This window comes from Podarcis muralis, chromosome 4 (genome assembly GCF_964188315.1).
Source record: "Podarcis muralis chromosome 4, rPodMur119.hap1.1, whole genome shotgun sequence".
Lineage (NCBI taxonomy): Eukaryota > Metazoa > Chordata > Lepidosauria > Squamata > Lacertidae > Podarcis > Podarcis muralis.
Genome location: NC_135658.1, coordinates 71,993,418 through 72,015,818, shown reverse-complemented (window position 1 = coordinate 72,015,818; position 22,401 = coordinate 71,993,418). Strand labels below are relative to the sequence as shown.

General features: G+C 42.7%; 1 protein-coding gene across 2 annotated transcripts; it reads right to left on the bottom strand.

The window, feature by feature from the left end:
- Positions 1 to 797: 797 nt before the first annotated feature.
- LOC114596325 (P2Y purinoceptor 8-like) lies at positions 798 to 19,895 on the bottom strand. Of its 2 annotated transcripts, none has more exons than XM_028727777.2 (2): positions 19,817 to 19,895; positions 798 to 3,294 (listed from the first exon to the last, which is right to left on the bottom strand). In XM_028727777.2, the coding sequence occupies exon 2, from the start codon at positions 3,225 to 3,227 to the stop codon at positions 2,148 to 2,150; it is 1,080 nt and encodes a 359-aa protein (XP_028583610.1). In that variant the 5' UTR covers positions 3,228 to 3,294; positions 19,817 to 19,895; the 3' UTR covers positions 798 to 2,147. The 2 variants fall into 2 exon arrangements, with proteins under 2 accessions (XP_028583610.1, XP_077783674.1); XM_077927548.1 differs by lacking the exon at positions 19,817 to 19,895 and adding an exon at positions 8,905 to 9,008.
- Positions 19,896 to 22,401: the final 2,506 nt, after the last annotated feature.

The window sequence follows — 22,401 nt, the reverse complement described above, 5'->3', positions numbered from 1 at the left end:
CACACACACACACACACACACACACACACACACACTTCCTGAAATTAAGAAAGCTGGGCATGGTGGGGAGGTAACCATGGGTGGGTTTTGTGAGAAAGAAGGGGAGTTCTATTCAGACAACTGACTCATCTAACTCTGTCTGCAGAGATGACCAGCAACAACCACCAGGACTTCAGATGGAGCTGTTCCTAGTCCTACTCAGAAAGGCTGCGTATTGAACTCAGGATTTTCTGTGTGAGAAACACATGTTTTGTCACTGAGCCTTCCCCCATGCATTGCTCGTCTGCATGTCTGTGAAGTACCATTCAGACATGCCTGTGCTACCTTTTCTACAAGGTGTCCACTGCAGTAACATTGCCCGCTGCTTCCTATCACCCAGGGAAAACTTCTCTTTAGTGCTCAATTGGAGCAAACAGCAATTGGGGTTTCCACAGATTACTGTTTGCTAAAGAGCCATGGGTAAGGAGTGGGGCAAGGGGGGGAAAGGGGGAAAGCCTAGGTCAAGTGGAAAACAGCTCAGACCCATGCTTTCTAGACATGGGACAAGTGGAAGTTTGGACTTTTGAAATTATCACACATACATGCGCACACTAAAAAGCAAGCAAACTTTTTCTTTGGATAACTGGCTCAGGATAATAAAGTGCAATCCTAAAATGTCTTGTCTACTCAGAAAAAGTCCCATTGAGCTCATGGGAGGTTACTTCCAGCAAAGCTTGGGTAAAGGAATACAGCCTATTTTTTCTAAGCACTTCATGTAATTAAATCAATTCTGCTTATGAAATTGACATCATTCACCATTTTTTACCACAGTATATTGATTTTAATAGGAAAAACACACACCCAGAAAATCCCAACATTGTACTTTCAAAGAACTGAAAAACTTACAAAACTTTCACCTTTAGTTAGGACTAGAATCTTATAAATGGCTTCAGCAACTTCTAAAATTAGCTATAGGATTAAACTCAGCTCAGATTCACATTTTATACAACCATGAATTATACATCGGAGGGTCCTCACACTTCTGGTTTCAAGCTCTGTTTGTTGCACTTATCATCCAGAAGATTTCTGAAAAGATTGCAGCTGTGGAATCAGCCACACTTTACTTATTCCATCAATGAAACACTAAATATGTAATTTCAAATCTCAGTTTAAATCTCATGTAAGACTGCCTAGTGTGTCTTAATATTTTTGTTTACAGTGCCACCAAAGGTCAGTAGTGCTTGCACTTACTGACTTGTCTATGAAACAAGGAAATATACTTTATTGATACCTCCATATTAAGCTTGAAAGTTCTGTTGATCAAATTGTATAAAGCATTAAGTGGAAATTAAAATTAGAAATTAAAAACAATTACTCAAACTTAGAAGCAAGGCCGGAAATGATTAAAAAAAAATTCAAGAGACAATGGAACTTGTATTTGTACACATACAAAAGTGCAGCCATTGAATGTTTCATAGTTAAGTGGGTGAAGGTGTTACTGACCTTTGGCGGCACTTTCAAGCTTAATATTAAGATCTCCATAAAGTAGATTTCCTAGATACTATAGCCACAATATGTCAAAACAGAGAGGATTGAGTTGCAAATGGCTTGACTGCCATGAGCTGAAAAGAGATGTGAAAGTGGTGAATGTTAAACATTTATTTTCAGCAAGTAAGTGAATGCCTTTTTAGAATTGGTTCCTTAGGGCAGAACTCCACATTACAGCACATTTGGGCTGCCATGAAAGGCCGTAACCCTGTCTCAAACTCTACTCCAGTCCCTCATAATTTATATTACTTATCCCTTGATGTAATGCCATCATATCAGAGTTTTTCCACCCTGGCACCATATCACTGGGTGATGTTGAAGCAGGCACTGAAATGCATGGCACGATGACATTTCTTCACATGATTAGCTTACTGCCTTTTAAGGAAGGTTTGGGGAGAACATACCATAATATTTGGGTGGATATTTAATAAATAATAAAAATAATGCCATTTGAGGGGAGCAGCACCATGTCTCTCCAGTAACATGTAGTTCTGCCTTTGGTGTTCCTTGATATCTATACCTTCCAATGACACCAGCAGTGGCTTCATTCAATGACACCAGTGCTATCGTTTCATTTTACGGAGCAAAGATGGCACCCGCTTCCCATTTGAACCCCGGTGTCAAAACACACTTTCACTTCTTTGCAAACATGGTCTATGTTCTGCCACCCCTTCCGCGTGTCCGCTTGACATCGATCTTGCCGACGTCGTCCTGGCAGAGAACATGCTTTCCCTTCTACTTTCCCAGCTTTCCATCAGAGGTACCTTCTTGCCGATCACCTGCATGAATGTCTGATAGAACTCCTTGGATGCAAAGTAGTAAATGAATGGATCAATGCAGTTGTTGAGGCAGCTGAGGCACAAGGTGAGTTTGTAAATGTAGTAGTAGCCTTCCTGTTTACGGAGGCGGCTGATGATGTGCACCAGCAGGACAAAGTTGTTGGGAGCAAAACAAATGATGAACACCAAGACGACTATGGTGGCCAAGTAGATAGATCGGTTCTTCTGCCCATTGCCATATTTCTTAGAGGCCTGGATCAGCTTCCGAATAATGCTAAAGTAACAGATTATGGTCACTATAAACGGGAGCAAGAAGAAGAAGAAGAAGGGCAGTAAAAGGAAAGCTGCCCATGCCCCCATACTAGGAAGCATTTTCCACTTAAGCACATCGAAGCATGTGGTAATGTTCAGTTCTTTCACTTCAAAAGTCAGGTCTTCCGCTTCTAATGGCCATAGGGCTATCAGAACAAGAAACCACATTCCAAGGCAGCAGGCAATCGCGTATCTCTTTCTTCTCCATTTCTGGGACGTCATTGGTTTTACCACTCCCAAGTATCGCTCCAAACTGATGCAGGTCATCGTGATTATGGAGCAATACATGTTTGCGTAAAACATCACTGTGACGAAGCTGCACGTGCGCCTGCCAAAAGTCCAGTTGTTCCCACCATAGTGATATATAATTTGGAAGGGGAAACAGGAAGCCAGCGCAAGATCGGTGATGCTAAGATTAATCATGAAGATGACCGAGGTGGTTCTGGGCTTGATGTGGCGGAAGAGTATCCAGAGGGAGAAAACGTTTCCAGGGATGCTGATGATTGCTGTCAGGGAGTACACAACTGGCAAGGCAACCATGATGACTTGGTTCTGGAGCATGTTAATGGTTGCACTGTCCAGAGTTGAATTAGTACTATTTAAATACATTTCGTATGATGGGCTTGTTGGCGCTTGAGGCTCTGCAGAATTCTGTCATGTGACTGAGGTCTGCAACCTAGGGTGGAGAAGAGATAAGTGAAAACAACATGTAGCAACAATTCACATTGATTTTCCAGCTTCCTTTATGGCTAAATCCATTTCTAGCTATATAAAATCACCACCACCACCAAGTTGCCCTTATATCTTACTCTTATGCAATACTGTGATATCTTCAGATTGTTGAGTAAAAAATACTTACATGATTCTTATAGCTGATGTTGCTGTCATAAGTAAAATGCAAATGCAAGTTGTTCCTGCTATGAGCATAATACAAACACAAGCAGTGCAAAAATGCATCAATAGGCACACCCCGAGATTATATTGGATGATATAAAAATAACTGCTTTTATTATAATTATTTTATGCTTAATAATACATCAATTAGGTAGCACTGAGGGGCTGATCAGTGTATACTCAAAGGGTTGGATGCCGTGAGCTGGCCTGTCCATTGCAATGAATGGGAAAGATGTTTCGGGGGAGGTAGGACTCTGTGTGTGTATTTCAACCAGGAGATTGAAAGCTTTCACTTAATTATTTAAGACTTAATTAAGAATTCTCCTTTTGACGAGAGAATTCTGCATGCAGGGTACCACAGGTGAGAAGGCGCTCTCCCCAGGTACTGCCCACATCCCCTCAAATGATGGCAGAATGCCATGGCTCAGCCATGCCCAGACCTCAAAACCTGAGGTTTCATTCTGCAGATGAGGAGCAAGCAGTACAGAGCCTCCCGGCAGAGCTTTGCACTGCCAATGCCCTAGGAGCCATCAGATCTCGGCGTCCCCAGGACTAGAGATCTCCACACTAGTTGCCTGGGTCCCTAGCCAACTCTCAGATACTTCCATGTGCTGCCTCTTCCAAACAGCTCATGTGCAGCTAAGCAGGCGCTTGGGTGGCTGCCTGTTCCATCTACTTGTGCAGCCCTGGGGGAGGATGGGTGGGTCTGTCTGGATCGGAAGTCTCCTTTCCTCTCATTCTGAGCTGCTTCACTGCTGAAGCAAGAGCAATCTAGGGGCAGTTGATGTGAGAGAGTTTCTCAAATGCACAGGTCCCAAGTCTATGAGCGTGTTTAAAGGTCGTGTCAGACCAGAACCAACCCCCTCTTGTACCCTCGTATCTAGATGGGTCAGTTTGAGGTGAGGATTTATTGAGGGTAGAGTAGACATTTTAAAAAGTTACTAAACAATAATTCTTTTTAACCGATGGTTAGAATAAGACATATCCAATTTAGGAAGCTGAGAAGTTTCACCATTTAGGAAGCTCAGGTGTTTTGGCATAAAGGTAAAGGTAAAGGGACCCCTGACCATTAGGTCCAGTCGTGGACGACTCTGGGGTTGCGGCACTCATCTCACTTTATTGGCCGATGGATCCAGCGTACAGCTTCCGGGTCATGTGGCCAGCATGACTAAGCCGCTTCTGGCGAAACCAGAGCAGCGCACGGAAACGCCGTTTACCTTCCCGCCGGAGCGGTACCTATTTATCTACTTGCACTTTGACGTGTTTTCGAACTGCTAGGTTGGCAGGAGCAGGGACCAAGCAACGGGAGCTCACCCCGTTACGGGGATGTTTTGGCATACGTAGCCCCAAATCCTTAATGTTTCTCTGTTAAACCCGTCCAGTTTCAGTGGAACTAGAACCAACCAGGATGACAAAGGTACATTTTCACCAACATTTGTAAAGAATTCAGGGCTGATCTGCCCATAATGAAAGACTTGTTGGGTTCCCGGCAATTTACTATATTATTGTCCCTACCACCACCACAGAATGACAGGACTGGAAAGGGTCCATCAGTTAAGCAGACTTTGTTGTGGTTTCTTTGCATTGGTCAAGTGACAGATTGCTTCCTTTCTTCACGTAACCAATACTGAAGATGGCAGCGATTATAACCATACACCATTTATTGCCAAAACAGAAAGGTCAACCTCAGAGATTAAGCCAAAGATGTAAAAGGCAGAGATTTCCGCCCCATATATCTGACTTCACATGACATCTGTGTGTTGACAAATGCAAAGTAAATCAAACTGACCAAAAAATAACCTCACAGCTACCGATTAAGTAATGAAATCTTCAAACCACAGTGTGGATCTTTTGATGAAAAGCATCATATCATTGTGCTACAACTTGAGTCATGCACAAGCACATTTTATTAGAAAAGATTAAATGCTAAATATTAAACATTATATAGCTAATGGAGTGACCAGAACTGTCATTCTGGACTCAGGGTGTGAGCACACTCTCGATATTTACTGAGATACTATGCCACCATCATACTGAAATTAAATGTATTGGCTTTTGAGCTTAGGAAGGAGACAACTAATTCAGTGCACCCTCTCCAAGACCTACTCAAGAGGAAGTGCACCAGCTTGCTGCTTGGAACAGGTCAAGGGATGCTTCTTTGCTGGAAATGCTCGCTGCTTGAAATAGCAGCAGCTTTTTGCAAGAAGCAGGTAAATACCTGAACCTTCCACACCAAATGGCAGGCTGGAGAGCCTACACTAGTGGTGAAAAGTCGCTTCATCTTGCTGCTTCATTCTGCAAAGGAACACTGTAAAGTAAAGTAATGCAGAGGGGTGGGGCAGGCTTCCCGTACCGTTATCATACATAAGTTTTAACAGTTGTATAGAAGGGAGGATTTGGAAGGTTCCTCTTTCTGCGTCCCTCAAATGATAAGCAAGCTACACATGCCAACATTTGTAGGTTATCATTTAGGGCAGGGGTCACTAAGCTGCTGCCCATATAGATTTCACTGCTGCCCCTGGGCTCAAGGCTGTTTCTTTTTTTAAATAAGTAAGTCTCTAGGTTTTCTAAAAATGTGGCAAAATGTGCAGTACCTTCTAAGTGGTTTCTGTGAAATGAGAGGGAGTGTGGTTTAGCCACCTTGTGTGTTTTTCCCTGGTACTGAGAAATGCTCTCTGTTGCTTTTAGGCAACAGCAATGTGTGTGTGTGTGTGTGTGTGTGTGTGTGTGTGATTGTATGTGTTATGTGAAATATGGTGTGATCTCCTCCAGGCAGAGGGCCTTCTCGGTAGTGGCACCCGCCCTGTGGAACACCCTCCCATCAGATGTCAAGGAAATAAACAACTATCTGACTTTTTGAAAACATCTGAAGGCAGCCCTGCCAAGCGAAGTTTTTAATGTTTGATGTTTTATCGTGTTTTTAATATTCTGTTGGGAGCCTCCCAGAGTGGCTGGGGAAACCCAGGCAGATGGGCGGGGTATAAACAATAAAATTATTATTATTATTATTATTATTATTATTATTATTATTATTATTATTAGTCAGGACCAGCAGGACATTGCCGTCTTACCATGGATGGTGGGAGTGGCTGCCTCTCTAGTTTTGTGTTATGCCACACACACCAGCTTTTTTGTGACAGCACCCCCAGCACTTTCTCAAAATTCAGAATGTACTCGCTGGTCCAGAAAGATAGGCAACCTCTCATTTATGGGCTCCAAAAGTGAGACCTTCCAGATTTCACCTCTTCTATGCAACTATTCAGAGTACAGGAGGCAGCTTGCTCTGTTGCAGATGCTCACTGTGAAATCACATCCCTCGCAATGCCTCTTAGACATCACAAGGCCCATTCTGCGGAAATTATTGCCTCTTTGATGTGATGCTGCCTTCCCCACAACAAAGCCCAGAAGTGGGGTCCTAGGCATAGGCACCGCCCTGAACCAGGTGCTGAGACTTGCACCAGCTATTTCTGGTGTGCCATTCTAAGACATAACACACTCTGTGCTTTTGTCTCATATCTATTCGTGCTGCTTGAGAGTAACCAGGTTGACAAATGAAGTATAGCACTTGCATGTGGGGGCGGGGGGAGAGAGATGTGAAAGGAAGCTCGGATGTGGTTTCCTCTGTTGGACCACGCCTTAACATATGACCCTGCTGCTGCCAGTTCTGCAAATACACCTGATTTGTATATCCGCTGCTCTTTCAGACAATAATTGGCAATATGAAAATGGTAAGTCTAGGGTGGAATCTACACACATATAAAAACCATTCTGAAAATGCTTCTTTAAAAAATGTTTTTTAAACTACATTGAATTTTCCATAAGGCTCACCATCGCCATGTAATATCACATTGTATATTGCACTTAAAATACACTTAAAATGTTTTATTTGCAGCTATATAGATGAGTCCTAGAACAGTTGTGGATTTATTTATGAAATTGCTTGCGCATTAAGAAGGTCTGTGCCAGCACGAGATTTTCTAACGGCCGAAGTACTTTTTCACCGAAATATGTTAATGTTTCAAACGTAGTTGACAACGAGATGTTGGCTTGTTGGTTTCACTGTTAGAAGTACTTTGACACATTCTTAGGAAAAAATGTGAAGTGATTCAAAACATTCATTTACAGAGGAAACATTTTGTTCTGTTATTTGCATGATTAATTCATTTTATTTATGAGAAACCATAATGTGTCTCTCAGAGAAAAACAGGGCAAAAGATAACATCCAGATAGAAGGCTTTGTGTATATACAAGACAGAATCTCAGAATTGTAGCGTTGGAAGAGACCACGAGGGTTATCTAGTCCAACCTCCTGCAATGCAGGAATCTTTAGATAGAACAGTGTTTTGCTTTTTAAAGTAATAGTGCTTTGGATTTTGAAGCAAGGCATCTAAGTCCAAGACCTTGGAAGTAGCCTGTGACTGTCAGAAAAAGAAGCAGCAGTCATAGGCTACCCCTTACCCAAGAGTAAGCTATATCTATCACATTCCCCGACTGAAGTTGAATTCTGAAGACCAGAACTGGTGGCCAGAGACCTTTCCTTTTGTGTAATCCGTTGCTGGATCCAACAGATGAATGAGTGAAGTAGCAATCAGGCAAGAAAGGGAAAGGATGTGAGGGAGGAGAACTGCAGCTGAAATAATTGTCCTTCTCAAGATGGTCCTCACACACATAGACGGATGCATTTCACGATATTCATTACAAACATCCATCCGTCATGCAGATTGCTTATGAGAGATAGCTATGCCCTTTTTACAACAGCAACCAGTCCACCAATCACAACTGTCACCGCAATCTTATTTGCATGTTTAGCAACTGCCCACTAAGGACAGGTGCAAAAGCTGTCATCCTTAATAGACCTGGAAGCAAAGAAGAAGAAGAAGAGTTTGGATTTGATATCCCACTTTATCACTACCCAAAGGAGTCTCAAAGCAGCTAACATTCTCCTTTCCCTTCCTCCCCCACAACAAACACTCTGTGAGGTGAGTGAGGCTGAGAGACTTCAGAGAAGTGTGACTGGCCCAAGGTCACCCAGCAGCTGCATGTGGAGGAACGGGGAATCATACCTGGTTCACCAGATTTCGAGTGCACCGTTCTTAACCTCTACACCACAAAGGGCCAAGAATGAGTGCGGGCATAAAGATGTGAACATCTATTACCTGAGAAATAATTGGACGACAATGCAGGGCTTTTGAAGAACAAGGATCTGTTCTCTTTAGTGGAATAGTACTGAAAGGGGAAAGGGAAGAAGGCAGCTGAAATAAGGGTGCATATCAAGCCGCAGACAGAGGCAAGGATCCCAAGGGGATTTACATGAAGTAAATGGGTCAAAGGAAAGAAAGAGGATGCAAAACAATTTTTTTTTGGGGGGGGGGATCTGGGTCTGTGCACTCACCCACGTATTCAGCTGCAGTCCATCATGCTGGCCTCATTTCCATCCACATTCCCACCATTGGGTGGGCATCTCACTAGCACATGGCAGTACACGTAATGAAACATTTAGGCTAGCGCGACAGGAAATATTTCTACAGGGTCATGTGCATCACAAGATAAAGGGAGTGTTTTTGACTGCTGATGTTTTTGACTTCCTTTTTTCATAGATTATATCATGTGCAAACTGTCTGGTGCACAGTTTTAAAAACAAACCGAGAAACATCTGTCCAGGCGAGACGCTGATTGTTATTATTATTATTTGCTTGCACAGATTGGTGGCACAGAAATGGCTGCCACGGAAAGGGAGAGCCAGGTCAAGTCAACAACCAAAGTACTCAAAGGAGAACTTACTATAGATGCAGTAGATGCTGGGAGAGGGGGAGGCATGGGCAAGCAGAATAAGAGGGAGAAGCGGCTTCAGAAATGGGGTTTGGGAGGTGAAGAGCGAGCTTAGTAGTTGTAAGTTTAGAGTGGGAAGAGGAATCTGTAGGACATTAATGGGGGGAAGGGGGTTGGTGAGTGGAGAAGAAGAGAAGAAGAAGAGTTTGGATTTGATATCCCGCTTTATCACTACCCAAAGGAGTCTCAAAGCGGCTAACATTCTCCTTTCCCTTCCTCCCCCACAACAAACACTCTGTGAGGTGAGTAGGGCTGAGAGACTTCAGAGAAGTGTGACTAGCCCAAGGTCACCCAGCAGCTGCATGTGGAGGAGCGGAGATGCGAACCCGGTTCCCCAGATTACGAGACTACCGCTCTTAACCGCTACACCACACTGGCTTCACCCCTGGAGCCAGCAGGGGTGAAGCCACTAGTTATTGTTATTGATTTATTGCATTTCTCTCCTGCCCATCCTCCCAAAGCAGTCCCAAGCAGCAAATGTTTTTGATGAAAGGTGCAAAAGAAGATTTGCATGAGCCTGGCTGTTTCTGAATGTGGTACACGAAAGGATGCAAAAGCAGCAGGTGCCAAAGAGACAGCATGCATGTGCTGTTCAGGACTAAAATAACCTGGTCGTTGCACCAAATTGTCATCAAGAAAGTTCAGAAGCCATTTCACTGCAGAACCTCAAATAACTATGCAAATAACGCTTCTGGCAAACAGCACACTTCTGGGAACACCAAATCAGCCGCTAAAAGCTACTGAGGACAAGGTCCACTCAGATTGGTGCTAATGAAGTTGTTCTGTTCTAGGAGTCTGACTAAGGATGTAGGAATATGTCAATTTGAGTTTCTCACTCTGCCAATCTTAATTTCAGTTTCGCACATTCCTGCATCGGCTTGCAATTTATTTATTTATTTTAACTAGTTAATGTGAAAATTTGTTGGCGTTTTAGTGCAAACATCTCACATTAGGCACCTTTTTTTGCAAGAAACTTCTCTAATATAATGCGCTTTATATATTGTTCACACAGATATATGCATTTTTCTGCACGTTATTTGATTGGCGAACTGCATCGCAAAGTTTGGAGAAGTGTGAATTTCAAAGGATAGCTGTGTTTCGGTTCACAGATCGTTTTGGGAAGTGCATTATTAGTTAGCTTCATATTGAAATTCAAACTAAACCAAGTTTCTCGCCCATCCCTAGTTCTGACCCAATGCAAAAATTATAGACTGAGACTGAGATGAGGCAAGGCTTTCAGAATTCAGTGGCATCCTGGACAGCTTCACGAAGGGTTCAGGCTGAAAACTCCATAAAATAGGGCTGGCCACTGTGGTGGCTCCCCTAGGTTGTTGATTCAATTCCATAATCCCTGGCTATTGCTGGGAATTCTTGGGGGTGCCCTGTTCCTATCCCAGAGCTACAATTCTCAGAGTTCCCTGTAAAGAGAGATTGATTGATTGATTGATTGATTGATTGCTAAACCACTCTGAGAATTATAGCTATGGGAGGGGAAAAACAAGTCTGCTAACAACTCTCAGCACCTTTAACAAACTATGAGATAGCTCAGTCAGTAGAGCAGGAAACTCTTAATATCAGGATCGTGGGTTTGAGCCCCACGTTGGGCAAAAGATTCCTGCATTGCAGGGGGTTGGACTAGATGACCCTCGTGGTCCCTTCCAACTCTACAATTCTATGAATCTACACAGTTCCTAGAATGCTTTGAGGGAAGCTGTGGCTGTTTAAAGTGGCATTGCAGGTCTTTAAATGTTGGTGTGAATGTGGCCTGGGGTTGTTTTTTACTCTGTGACTGAATGCATGCACTTGCGTTCTGGTGTCTTTATTCGATCTGGCTATACCATATTATTACGTGTATTGGATGAGGTTTTTTGACAGAAAAATCATTTCAAAAAACTGGAGTCGTCCAATACACAGAGAGTGGCATGGAGGGGGGAGCTGCTGCTGAGCACAGGGAGCGATCTGGGGGGCGCTGGCTGGCGGCTCGCAGCTTCCTCCGATGCCGCTGCGTGAGGGAAACACTCCCTTCCTGCGCGCAGGAAATGATCTAGGGAGTGTTTCCTGCCCACAGCTGCGTGGGGGGAGAGGCTCAACAACTTGGGGCCATCTCCCCTCATTTTCTTAAAACTGAGTCCCCCAAAATAGGGGAGGTCTTATACATGGTGTGTGTGTGTGTGTGTGTGTGTGTGTGTGTGTGTGTGGAAAAGTACGGTATATATTTACAAGCAAACTATTTACATTGTGAAGGGGGTTGGCAGGGTGGAGCGGACAGGAAAACCATATAACCTACGCCGTCTACTGAAAAGTGGCAGACTTTTCCTTTAGCAAAAGTCATTTGTTGAAAACGGGACATTGTGGTCAGGCTTGGTGTTACCACATAGAAGGTAAAATACTGCCAAATGCAGGGCGTGAAATGCTTTTTGAGTGCATTTTGCATTTTAACCCTTTGTCAGAATTGGCATCACCACCCTACAGGCTTTGAGATTTCCTGTGGGTGAAAAGGCTCGAGGTACTTAGGCTGGACTCCTAAGTAGCTCCATTTATAGGGCAACTGTATAGCAGAATCACTATGCTAACACTAGAGAAATGAAAAGGATTAGATCAGTGATCCATCACTTGGAGGAAACCATAGTCACGTTTCGCTTGTGTTTTCTTCAGAACATGTCCATAAGCACATACTCTGAGGAGACAGAAATAAGAACTGTGTTTGCTGCAGTGCTTCTTCCTAGAATGTGTTCTCTGTAATACCGTGATCTAGTTTTCTATGCCCCCTTCACTTCTTGTATATACATTGATCCATATACAAAAAAATGAGGGGGGGGGTACTTCAGACCCTCCAAGTGCCCCTGTTTTCCAGGGACAGTCCCAGATTTACAGAAGCTGTCCCGGTTTCTGATTTGATCCCTAAATGTCCCTCTTTTCCTTAGTACGTCTATTTTCATCAGAGAAATGTTGGAGGGCATGGAGTTAACCAGCCAATGTGTCAACTGAAGGTAGCCCTGTATAGGGAAGGTTTTTAAAAATGTTTTATTATGTTTTTGTATATGTTGGAAGCCACCCCGAATAGATGAACAGATGAATGAATGTAATGCTGGGCAAAAGGAAGGTAAGATGCTTGGAGGACTGTCTGGAAAACAGGCCAAATTAGATTCTAGCCTGATGGATCTGGAATTTCAGTGGCAATAAATCAAACAGACTAAGGACTTTCCCAGCCCGATCCCTATGTATACAAAGAGCTTGTGCCCCTTGTGAAAGAGCCTGCACTCTACAGCCTTGCAGTGAGGCAGGCCACAGAATATGGACTCATCTACACAACTGCAAATAAAACATTTTAAATGTGTTGTAAAGTGGGATATATAAATGCGACACTGGATGGGACAATGCAAAATTCAATGCATTCAAAATTCAAAATGCAAAATTCAATGCATTTTTCAAAATGGTTTTTTAAAAACATTTTCACAGTGTTTTTATATATGTGTGTAGATTCTACCTAACTCTATGATGTGCAGGTGGGCCTCCCTTTCCTGGTAATGGCGAGAAGCATTCCACTGTGCCCAGCTGAGGGATAGTGGAGTAGGGGCTTCACATACTTCTTTGTGGGCCACTCTCTGTAAGTAAAATGAAGCAGATAAACAGCTTCTTCCCTCAACCATTTCTCTGTTCAAAATCAACCTCAACCCTTCCTTCCTTCCTTGAATCAAGGCTCTGAACAAAATGAAGGTAAATAGCCCCTCCATTACTGAAAGTTTTCATTCAGGGGCAGCAATTACTCCTGGTTAGCCAAGATGACTACGTATATAACTATATTGCAAAAGAAAGAATGCTAGCGGGAAGGAGTGAGCCAACAACCATCTTTCTGGCAACATTATTATTGAGAAATTTCCATACCCCATTTCCTAATTGCCCGAAAAATATACAATAGACAAACACACAGAGAGATCATGCTTTATTGTCACCTACATTGAAAGCAGTCCTCCCCCCAAAAAAAAAATCCTGGACTGTAGTTAACCCCTAAGAGAGCTACAATTCCCAGCTCCCTTAACAAACTACAGTTCCCAGGAGAAGCCATGTGCTTTAAATGTGTTGTATGTACACAACCTCAAAAAGAAAAATAGCCTCTCCTTTGATTGCCATCAGAGAAGAAAGATAAGGTCACTTCCAGGCTTACTGTTTATGAGCAATTGTTCTATTTTTTTTATTTGTAGACAAACGTTTGTGGGGAGAGGTTAAATACCACAGACATTCATTCTGATTGGTTTGCAAGGAGGCTATATGATATTTCATCAAGCATAGCCAGTGCATTTTCATGTCACTTTCTTTACTGCAAAAAGGTCGCGGTGTGAGGAGCAAGAGCACCAAATCAACCAGAATGTACCAGCACGTTTCTGGATCCCACCCCAAAATACAGTAGCAATGATCTGGAATCAAGTGTTCTAAAAATAAAAACCTTCAATTCTGATGCATATATAGCAGCTGCCACAGAACGGCCATCTTTGCGGCCTGCGGCATTTGTCTTTGTGCAGTGGATAATGGCTGGTTTCCTCCGCGGCACTGTAAGGCCTCACCTTTGAGGCCCAGAGCCATCATGCAGAGGATTGCCTGATCTGCTGATGGCAGCTCTGCACACAAACAACTTGCCACGTGGGAGCCGTCACCTCGCAGAGTGATTTGAAAACAATGTGGCAGCTGCGCGGGCGCTGCTCGCTCTTGAATGCTGGGGTGTGTTGTAAAGCTGCGAAACAGAAGCCATGAGCAATGAGGAAGTGGTTGCAATGATTTGTATCAAAGTGCAGCGCAAATTGGAGGGTGCATGGCTAAAACCTGTATACATACTGGAGTGGAAACTTGAAAGTAACCTTTAAACCCTGTTTTGCTAACGAACGGATATGCTAAATAAATATGGCTGTAAACTAAAGAGAGACAGTCCCTTATACTCAGAGTAGACCCACTGAAATTAGTGGACTTAAGTACACGTATGCAGTGCTGGATTTACGTGTAAGCTAAACAAGCTATAGCTTAGGGCCCCATTCTCTTGGGTGACCCCCAAAAATTTAACAGGAAAATACCCTGGATGTACATTTCCAAAATATAAGAGGGGAAAAAAATAAAACCTACATACAGCAACAGTGTTTTGTGTTGTGTAGGCTCCTATGATGTAAGTAATGGGCATTGCCTGCTAGCCTGCTCCTGGAAATATTTGCTCATTTCTACATATAGGGTGCCTACATTCTGCATGGACTGGTTGCACGGCAACATGTGCAAATGGCTTTAGATTCCTATTATGGACCTATTAGCTCCATAAATTACCATATAGCATATAGTCAACACACAAAAAACAGCGACAATTTGTTGTTGATAAAGGACAGCTGGACATATAAAGGGCCCAATTACCTTCAGTAGCTTAGGGCCTCATCAAATCTAAATCCGGCCCGGCAATTTTGTTGAATGGGGATTATCTGGATTGAGCTTCGGTTTATTGGCTCTCATCCAGTCCATGACCGAGGCAATACAGCGGTCCAGAACATCCACTGCCACACCTGCGGATGTAAAGGAGAAGTAGAGCTGTGTATCATCAGCATACACAGCTGGCAACGTGCTCCAAAACTCTGGATAACTGCCCCAGAGCGATAAATCAGCTGCCTCAGAAGGATAAATCAAGGCTGTAATTAAGTACAGAATGGGTGGATATCTATTTAGCTTTTTCATCTCAAGTGGAAACTCTGAGGCTGGTCTTGGATTGGGGCAGTAAACTCCAAGGGTTCAAAAGTGACCCTCAGAACTGTCCCCTCAGACCTCTGTAGACTACTCTTCTCACTGTCTATGCTCCCCACCTTCCTCAGGTGCCTTTGCTTGTGTCATTGAACTGTCATAATGCCTCTTGCTTGCCTGGTTGGAAGATGGAGAGATGCATGGTGTGGGTGGGATACCTCAGATTTTGGCATGGGCGGAATGCAGCCTACTGTACAAAGATAAGAACCACATCTATAGCTGTGGCCTCCACTGCTTCTGCCTCTAGTCCCACCTAGGCTGCCCCTAGAAGGTTGTCTGTAAGGGCTGAAAAGGGTTCCCCACCCATGCAAGACCAAGCTTTAACTCAGGCTTCCGCAACCTCAGCCCTCCAGATGTTTTTGGCCTACAACTCCCATGATCTCTAGCTAGCAGGACCAGTGGTCAGGGATGATGGGAATTGGAGTCTCAAAACACCTGGAGGGCCAAGGTTGAGGAAGCCTGCTTTAACTTGAACCAAATAAGCTTTTCAAATTCATTAGTGTTTCCATAAAGAGTAAACTTGGGGAAAGGTGATTTCCATTTAAACCTTACAATTTGGCAATATGGAGTGTCAGGCAGTTTGTAGATTGCATGCAAAGCATCCTTGCCTGTGGATTTCTGAATGTTATCTCTTTTATCTTTGGTGATCTCAAACACCCTTGAATGCTGATGGCTGTGCTAGCGGTTGAGATCTGTGAACTAACCGGTAGTTTCTAGATCTTCAGTGAGTGGGGTGGAGCCTGAAGTAACATGTGAACTAGCTCTGAAGTGACCAGTTCTCTACCAACCAGCCCCTCCCTTGTTGTTACCAATGATTTCAATTTTCCTGGGTGGGAAGAAGAAGCTTGCAGAGGGGTGCTGCACCACCAGCTTTTCTTTCTAATGATAAGTAGAGAAAAATAACTACTGGCATTTATTAATGACTAGAAACCCCTTATGGACTTTCTGCGCAACAAGGAAAAAGAACTTGTGGTATCAGGGTTTGAAGACTATGGGGGGTAAGGTTGGTTTATGGAAAGTAGAAGAGTTGGATGTTATTGTGGAGTAAGAATTTTATACAGGTTTTTAAAGCTAATAGAAAAAAAACCCTGCTGATTTTCCATCTTTTTTCTTCTCTTTTTTATCTATTTTATTTTAATTCTTATGTTAAAAATGTTTGATATTTGATGTTTATTTCCGCATACTGATTTTTCTTCTTTCTTTCAAGCTGATAACAATTCAAAATGGCAAGGCTTTTCTTTCTGATGGTTTCCAACACAACAAGGGGCAGTTAAGTCTGAAAACACCTTTTTTGCCACATGCACTTTGCAGCAAGGACAAGATAGGACGAAGGCTTTGGGCCACTTGTCCTGCACCCATAAATGAGTTAATACTTCTGAAAAAGTGGGTGGGACTATCCTTAGCATGGTGATCATTCTTACTGCTGGGTGATATAGGCCTTCGTTAGTGGAGTGTTCCCTTCATATACACAAATATTGCTGGATGCATTGATGATACAGGAAAGCTGTTCCTGTAGTATACTTTTGTTGTAGTTTGCACAGTCATAACTAACATTCTTACCCTTGCTGCCCACTCAAATAAACCCCTCTCTTGCCACTTATTGTGAAAGACAGTCACATGATTAGATCAACATGCATGGCTCCTGAAGCACATAGAATACCATGCTGCAGCAGGGCTGCTGTGGCTTTTTCTCTCACATTTCAAGTCAAATCTATCAAATTTGCCCTGACTGAACCACAGCCATCCTTCAAAATCCACACTGATTTACCAAAATCTATATATTCAGGAGAAATGAAGAAATTGGTGAAAATTACATAGAACGGTGCATTATATCAGGAGAAATGGCTTGCAGAAATCTATACATTCATCAAAACTGCATACAAAATTGTGTTTATTGGGAGAAATAGACACTAAAATGCTGAGCTTTTGAAAAAAAAATGCTGCAGAACTATGGAGAACTGAATTTCATATTGGAAAAATGAGAAGCCAAGAGAACAAAAATGATACTAGTTGCAGTATAAGGCAATCAGACTGTGTATGGTGTAGCACAAATATATTACCTGCATTGTTCTTCACATCTGCATTGCTCCTTTGTGTACCATAGTAGGCTTGCATGCACAGAAGGTATGTGCAATATTCACACCTATATACCAGTGAATATTGCAGGAGATTTATTGGTGGGGACATCCTCACTACAGGAAGGTCAAGTCACACGATTCCTGGTGAAAGAAGTATTCTCTTCTTTTGAATCCACTTGTGTGAACTGATGGTGCAAACATGGTCTCAGACTATACTTATGACTTATGGGTGACTACTCCAACTTCAGCTGCCTGGAAGTTGATTCTGATTACCGGTATGTGGTTTCCTACAGATGTACTTTGCTTATCCGAACCCAAACTTTCCTTTTTTTCACTCATGAAACTATGTATATGGTAAATCACAGTCTTCCCACAAAATGCATCGCACCTGGTGTTTCTGTGTTTTGCAAGAATATACCAGCCAACGTTATAATGGGGGTGGGTGACAACACTAAAATGCTATTTGAGGTCCTCTACAAATAAATTGCAGGAGATGTCAAAGATATTTACATCATACTCAAGTACTGCAAGTATTTGTTTCGTAGTGAAACCCCAAAGGTAACTATGTACTAATACAGAGGTTTTCATCCTTTTTGGGCCCATGGCTGCCTTGACCAACTACATTCTTTCTGCAGCTGTGGAGCCCAGAAGCCCAGTTATGTTATGTTATGTTATGTTATGTTATGTTATGTTATGTTATGTTATGTTATGCAGAGCCAACAGCCCCTCACCCCTTTTCAAACACCCTCCCTTGTGGAGTGTTCCCTCAGCCTCCTCTCTCCTCTCCTCTCCTCTCCTCTCCTCTCCTTGGGAGTCCTCTGGACAGTCACAGCTGCTGCCCCTGGTCTCTGAGCTGCCCCACCCCACCCCACCCCAAAGAGAGGTGCCTCCTCAAACTGCCCCACAGGGGCCTGAGAAGCACCCCTTGGCCAGCTCCAGAGACACCATTCACCTGAGGAGCTTGTAACCAGGGCTGCTGCAACAAACAAGCCACGCAAGCCTTTGGGAGACAGAGAAGCGAGAGGGCATCAGAAGAGGGAGGAAAGGAAAGAGGGACAGAGTCTAGTGTTGCTTGCGGCACCCCTGACCATCATTCAAGGCACCTCAGGGTACCACGGCACACTGGTTGAAAACCAGTTTAGCGGGAAGACACTCCAATGAAAATTTCTGTTACTATATATGGCTGCTTCTTTGCATGTATTTTCAAATGTTTGTATATGGATCTTTTAAGATGGTCTATATCTGTAATGCCTAATAAAGGTTTGGAGAAAGAAAGAAAGAAAGAAAGAAAGAAAGAAAGAAAGAAAGAAAGAAAGAAAGAAAACAATTGAACAACCTATAACAGCCTTCCTCAACCTCGGCTCTCCAGATGTTTTGAGACTACACTTCCCATCATCCCTGACCACTGGTCCTGCTAGCTAGGGATCATGGGAGTTGTAAGCCAAAAACATCTGGAGGGCCGAGGCTGAGGAAGCCTGATCTATAAGATATATGTGCAGCATATATATAATGTGCATCAAGGATGTGCCTAAACACCAGTCAGTATGCACATGTACCAGATATAGCAGAGAAGGTATACATATATCATAAGAAGTCAATTAACAACTATTGCATGTATCCAACTAGCCAAAGAGTACATGGGTTTAATCTTGTCAGATTCCTATCTCATCATTACTTAAAGAAGCCTATTTTACCTGCATAACAACACAATATGGTAGGTTAGCTTGAACGACTGGCCCCAAATCGACCAGTGAGCTTCATGCCTGAGTGTGGGGTGCCAGGTCTCCCTACCACTACGTACAGAATGGATTAAAGAACTAATAATAAAAATAACATTAAAGGCAGATAAGCAGATTGGCTAACTCCAAAATGGTACACAGATGGTGAAGTGGACTTAGAGGAGCACTAAAGACCGTAAAAACTTTCCTGTACCTTAAATTTTCCATAGGTCAGCAATTGGCAATTATTTTACAATTAAGAGGATAGACCGGAGTTGTCTGTAAAAGTCGCTTTCGACAAACTGTTTTAGCCCATGTAAGAGACAATAAGCACAGTTTGCTTTTATGCACTGTGATTTTAAAAATTGCGGTTGAATTCTGCAGGCAACCAAGTTCTGCTTTCGTGGTGATTAAGAGACTGAAAATGTTGCTTTTCTGATAAAGATACATACTAATAATTCTTAAAGGGGTTGTGCGAAATGATTGTCTCCCACACTCTTTCCCCGCTAGAACAGCAGTTTCAAAATTGCTACAAATCATTACTTCATTTGTTTGCCTGTCTCAAGTACAGAAAGGTTTATTAAATCATTTGTGTTTTTAATGCAATACAACTTCGCTTTAAAATAGTCAGCTTATACACAACTAATTTAATTTTAAAAGCAGTTCCGAATTTAATCTTAATAATACTTGTGGCTGTTTAATAACACAGTTCCTTTCCCTGAGTTAGTTGTTGATTGCGAGCTGTTACGCCAGTTGCTTTGATAGCAATGTGCAATTGGTTAAGCCATCAGTGATGGTCTTATCGGTAGACATGACATAATTCACTGCAAGAAAACTTAGGCTCAAACAAGGGACATGAAAAATCACACGTATCTCATAGAATGTAGGTTTTAGATGACAAAGTAGCACTTACCTGCTTTGGTGTGTAGATCATAGCATGCAAGAGCCACATGTGATACGATGGGAAGTAAGTGAGAAGATGTTGTTTTGGCAGCACCCCGCAGCTCAGGAAATGACCATACATACATATATATTTTGCAACGGTTAACTGTTTCCTCACTTGTGTGCTGATCACAGATAACTCATGAGACCCCAGTCCGTTTAGCTAGTTATCAAACAGGACCTCTCCTTCTCATCCATAAATGTCAAACTTTCTATTATTAAAGTGGATTGGAATGTTTGGTACCATTTCAAATTATGAAGCAGGAAGATGTTGGGCAAATTAATCTTCAGATGGGTGTTTCCTTTGCATGCGTCTGTTTATCTGATCTAACAGCTGCCATTTAGTGGTGTATTACATCAGTAAATAAAAGGTAAAAGGTAAAGGATCCCTGGATTGTTAAGTCCAGTCAAAGGTGACTATGGGCTTGCGGCGCTCATCTTGCTTTCAGGCTGAGGGAGCCAGCATTTGTCTATGGACAGCTTTCTGGGTCATCTGGCCAGCAGGATTAAACCACTACTGGAGCAACAGAGCACTGTAACGGAAACCAGAGCACACGGAAACATTGTTTACCTTTCCACTGCAGCGGTACCTATTTATCTACTTGTACTGGTATACTTTCAAACTGCTAGGTTGGCAGGAGCTGGGACAGAGCAACAGGAGCTCACCCCATCTTGGGGATTCAAACTATTGACCTTCTGACTGGCAAGCCCAAGAGGCTAAGTGGTTTAGACCACAGCGCCACCTGCGTCCCTATCTAGCTCAGCATCCTGTTCTCACTGTGGCCGACCAGATGCCTGTGGGAAACCAGCAAGCAGGATGGGAGCACAAGCGCTCTCTCCCTTCCTATGGTTTCCAGCAACTGGCTTTCAGAAGCATATGGCTTCTAAACTATAGAGACAGAGCATATCATGGCTAGGAGCCATTGATAGACTTATGCTCTGTGAATTCATCTAATCATCTTTTGAAACCATCCTAGTTGTTGGCCATCACTGCTTTCCGAGAAAGCAGGTTCCATAGTTTAATTCTGTACTGCATTAAATGTTTTCTTTTATCTGTCCTGAATCTTCCAGCATTAACCTTTATTAGATATCCACAAGTTGCATTTAAGTGTATCACTAGAAACACCTTTCAGACATGCATTTGAATTCCCTTTGAATTTGTTGTAGAATGAGCTCCAAAAGCTATCTGGGCTGGGAGCCCTGTTGATTTTCTATTTATTTATGGAAGTTTTGACCTCTGCTGAAATAGGTTTGTTCAATATTCTTCCTTGATCATCAGTGATAGGCTATAATTTACGGATAGCTAGTTTTGTAATTTATCTTCATTAAGTTTCAAGGAACTATTTAATCTAGAATAAAGGTAAAGGGACCCCTGACCATTAGGTCCAGTCATGACCAACTCCGGGGTTGTGGCGCTCATCTCACTTTATTGGCGGAGGGAGCCGGCGTACAGCTTCCAGGTCATGTGGCCAGAAGGACTAAGCCACTCCTGGCAAACCAGAGCAGCGCACGGAACCGCCGTTTACCTTCCCGCTGGAGCAGTACCTATTTATCTACTTGCACTTTGACGTGCTTTCAAACTGCTAGGTGGGCAGGAGGTGGGACTGAACAAAGGGAGCTCACCCCATCGCAGGGATTCGAACCGCCGACCTTCTGATCGGCAAGTCCTAGGCTCTGTGGTTTAACCCACAGCGTCACCCACGTTCCACTAATTTAGAATACTATTTGGTAAAGTTTTCATTAATTACTGACTGTCAGTAAATACTCCACCTTTCTGTTTTTTATAGAGAGAGAGAGGAAAATGTGTATACAGTGGTACCTCTGGTTACGAACTTAAATCATTCTGGAGGTCTTAGTTCTTAACCTGAAACCGTTCTTAACCTGAGCTACCATTTTAGCTAAAGGGGCCTCACCCCACCACCCTGCCCCTGCCGCGTGATTTCTGTTCTCATCCTGAGGTAAAGTTCTTAACCCGAGGTACTACGTCCAGGTTAGCGGAGTCTGTAACCCGAAGTGTTTGTAACCCGAGGTGTTTGTAACCTGAGGTACCACTGTATTTTTTCTTCTTCAGCATATCAGTTAAGGGGTTTGAGTTTCATTTCCCAGTCTGATAAAATCATTGATTAAAAAAGTTTAAAGATTTTGTAGCTGAGTTTTTCAGGCTTCACATTCTTTCATTAGACTGAGTAATAATGGCCTATACGCTTTACTTGAAGCTGTGGTGTTTTGTTTAATTTCCAAAATTGAGAAGTAATGTAAAAGCTGTTATTTGATTAGAATGATTATCATATTAAATTTTCTTTTTACAGTTATGCACACCCTTGGTTTGTGGTCTTCATAGCATCCCCTACAATAGCTAAATTTGGATTTGAGCCTAAATAAAATGTAATAAATTCCATTATCAATTTCTTAATACGTTCCATGGAGCTTTTCCTGTTAAATAAATTTGAGTCTCATCTCCAAACCTATTGGACAGATGAGTCATAGTTAAGTTGCAACGTAACCCATAGAGATGAATGGTCTGACATAGCGTTAGGAAGAATTTGGCATCCTATA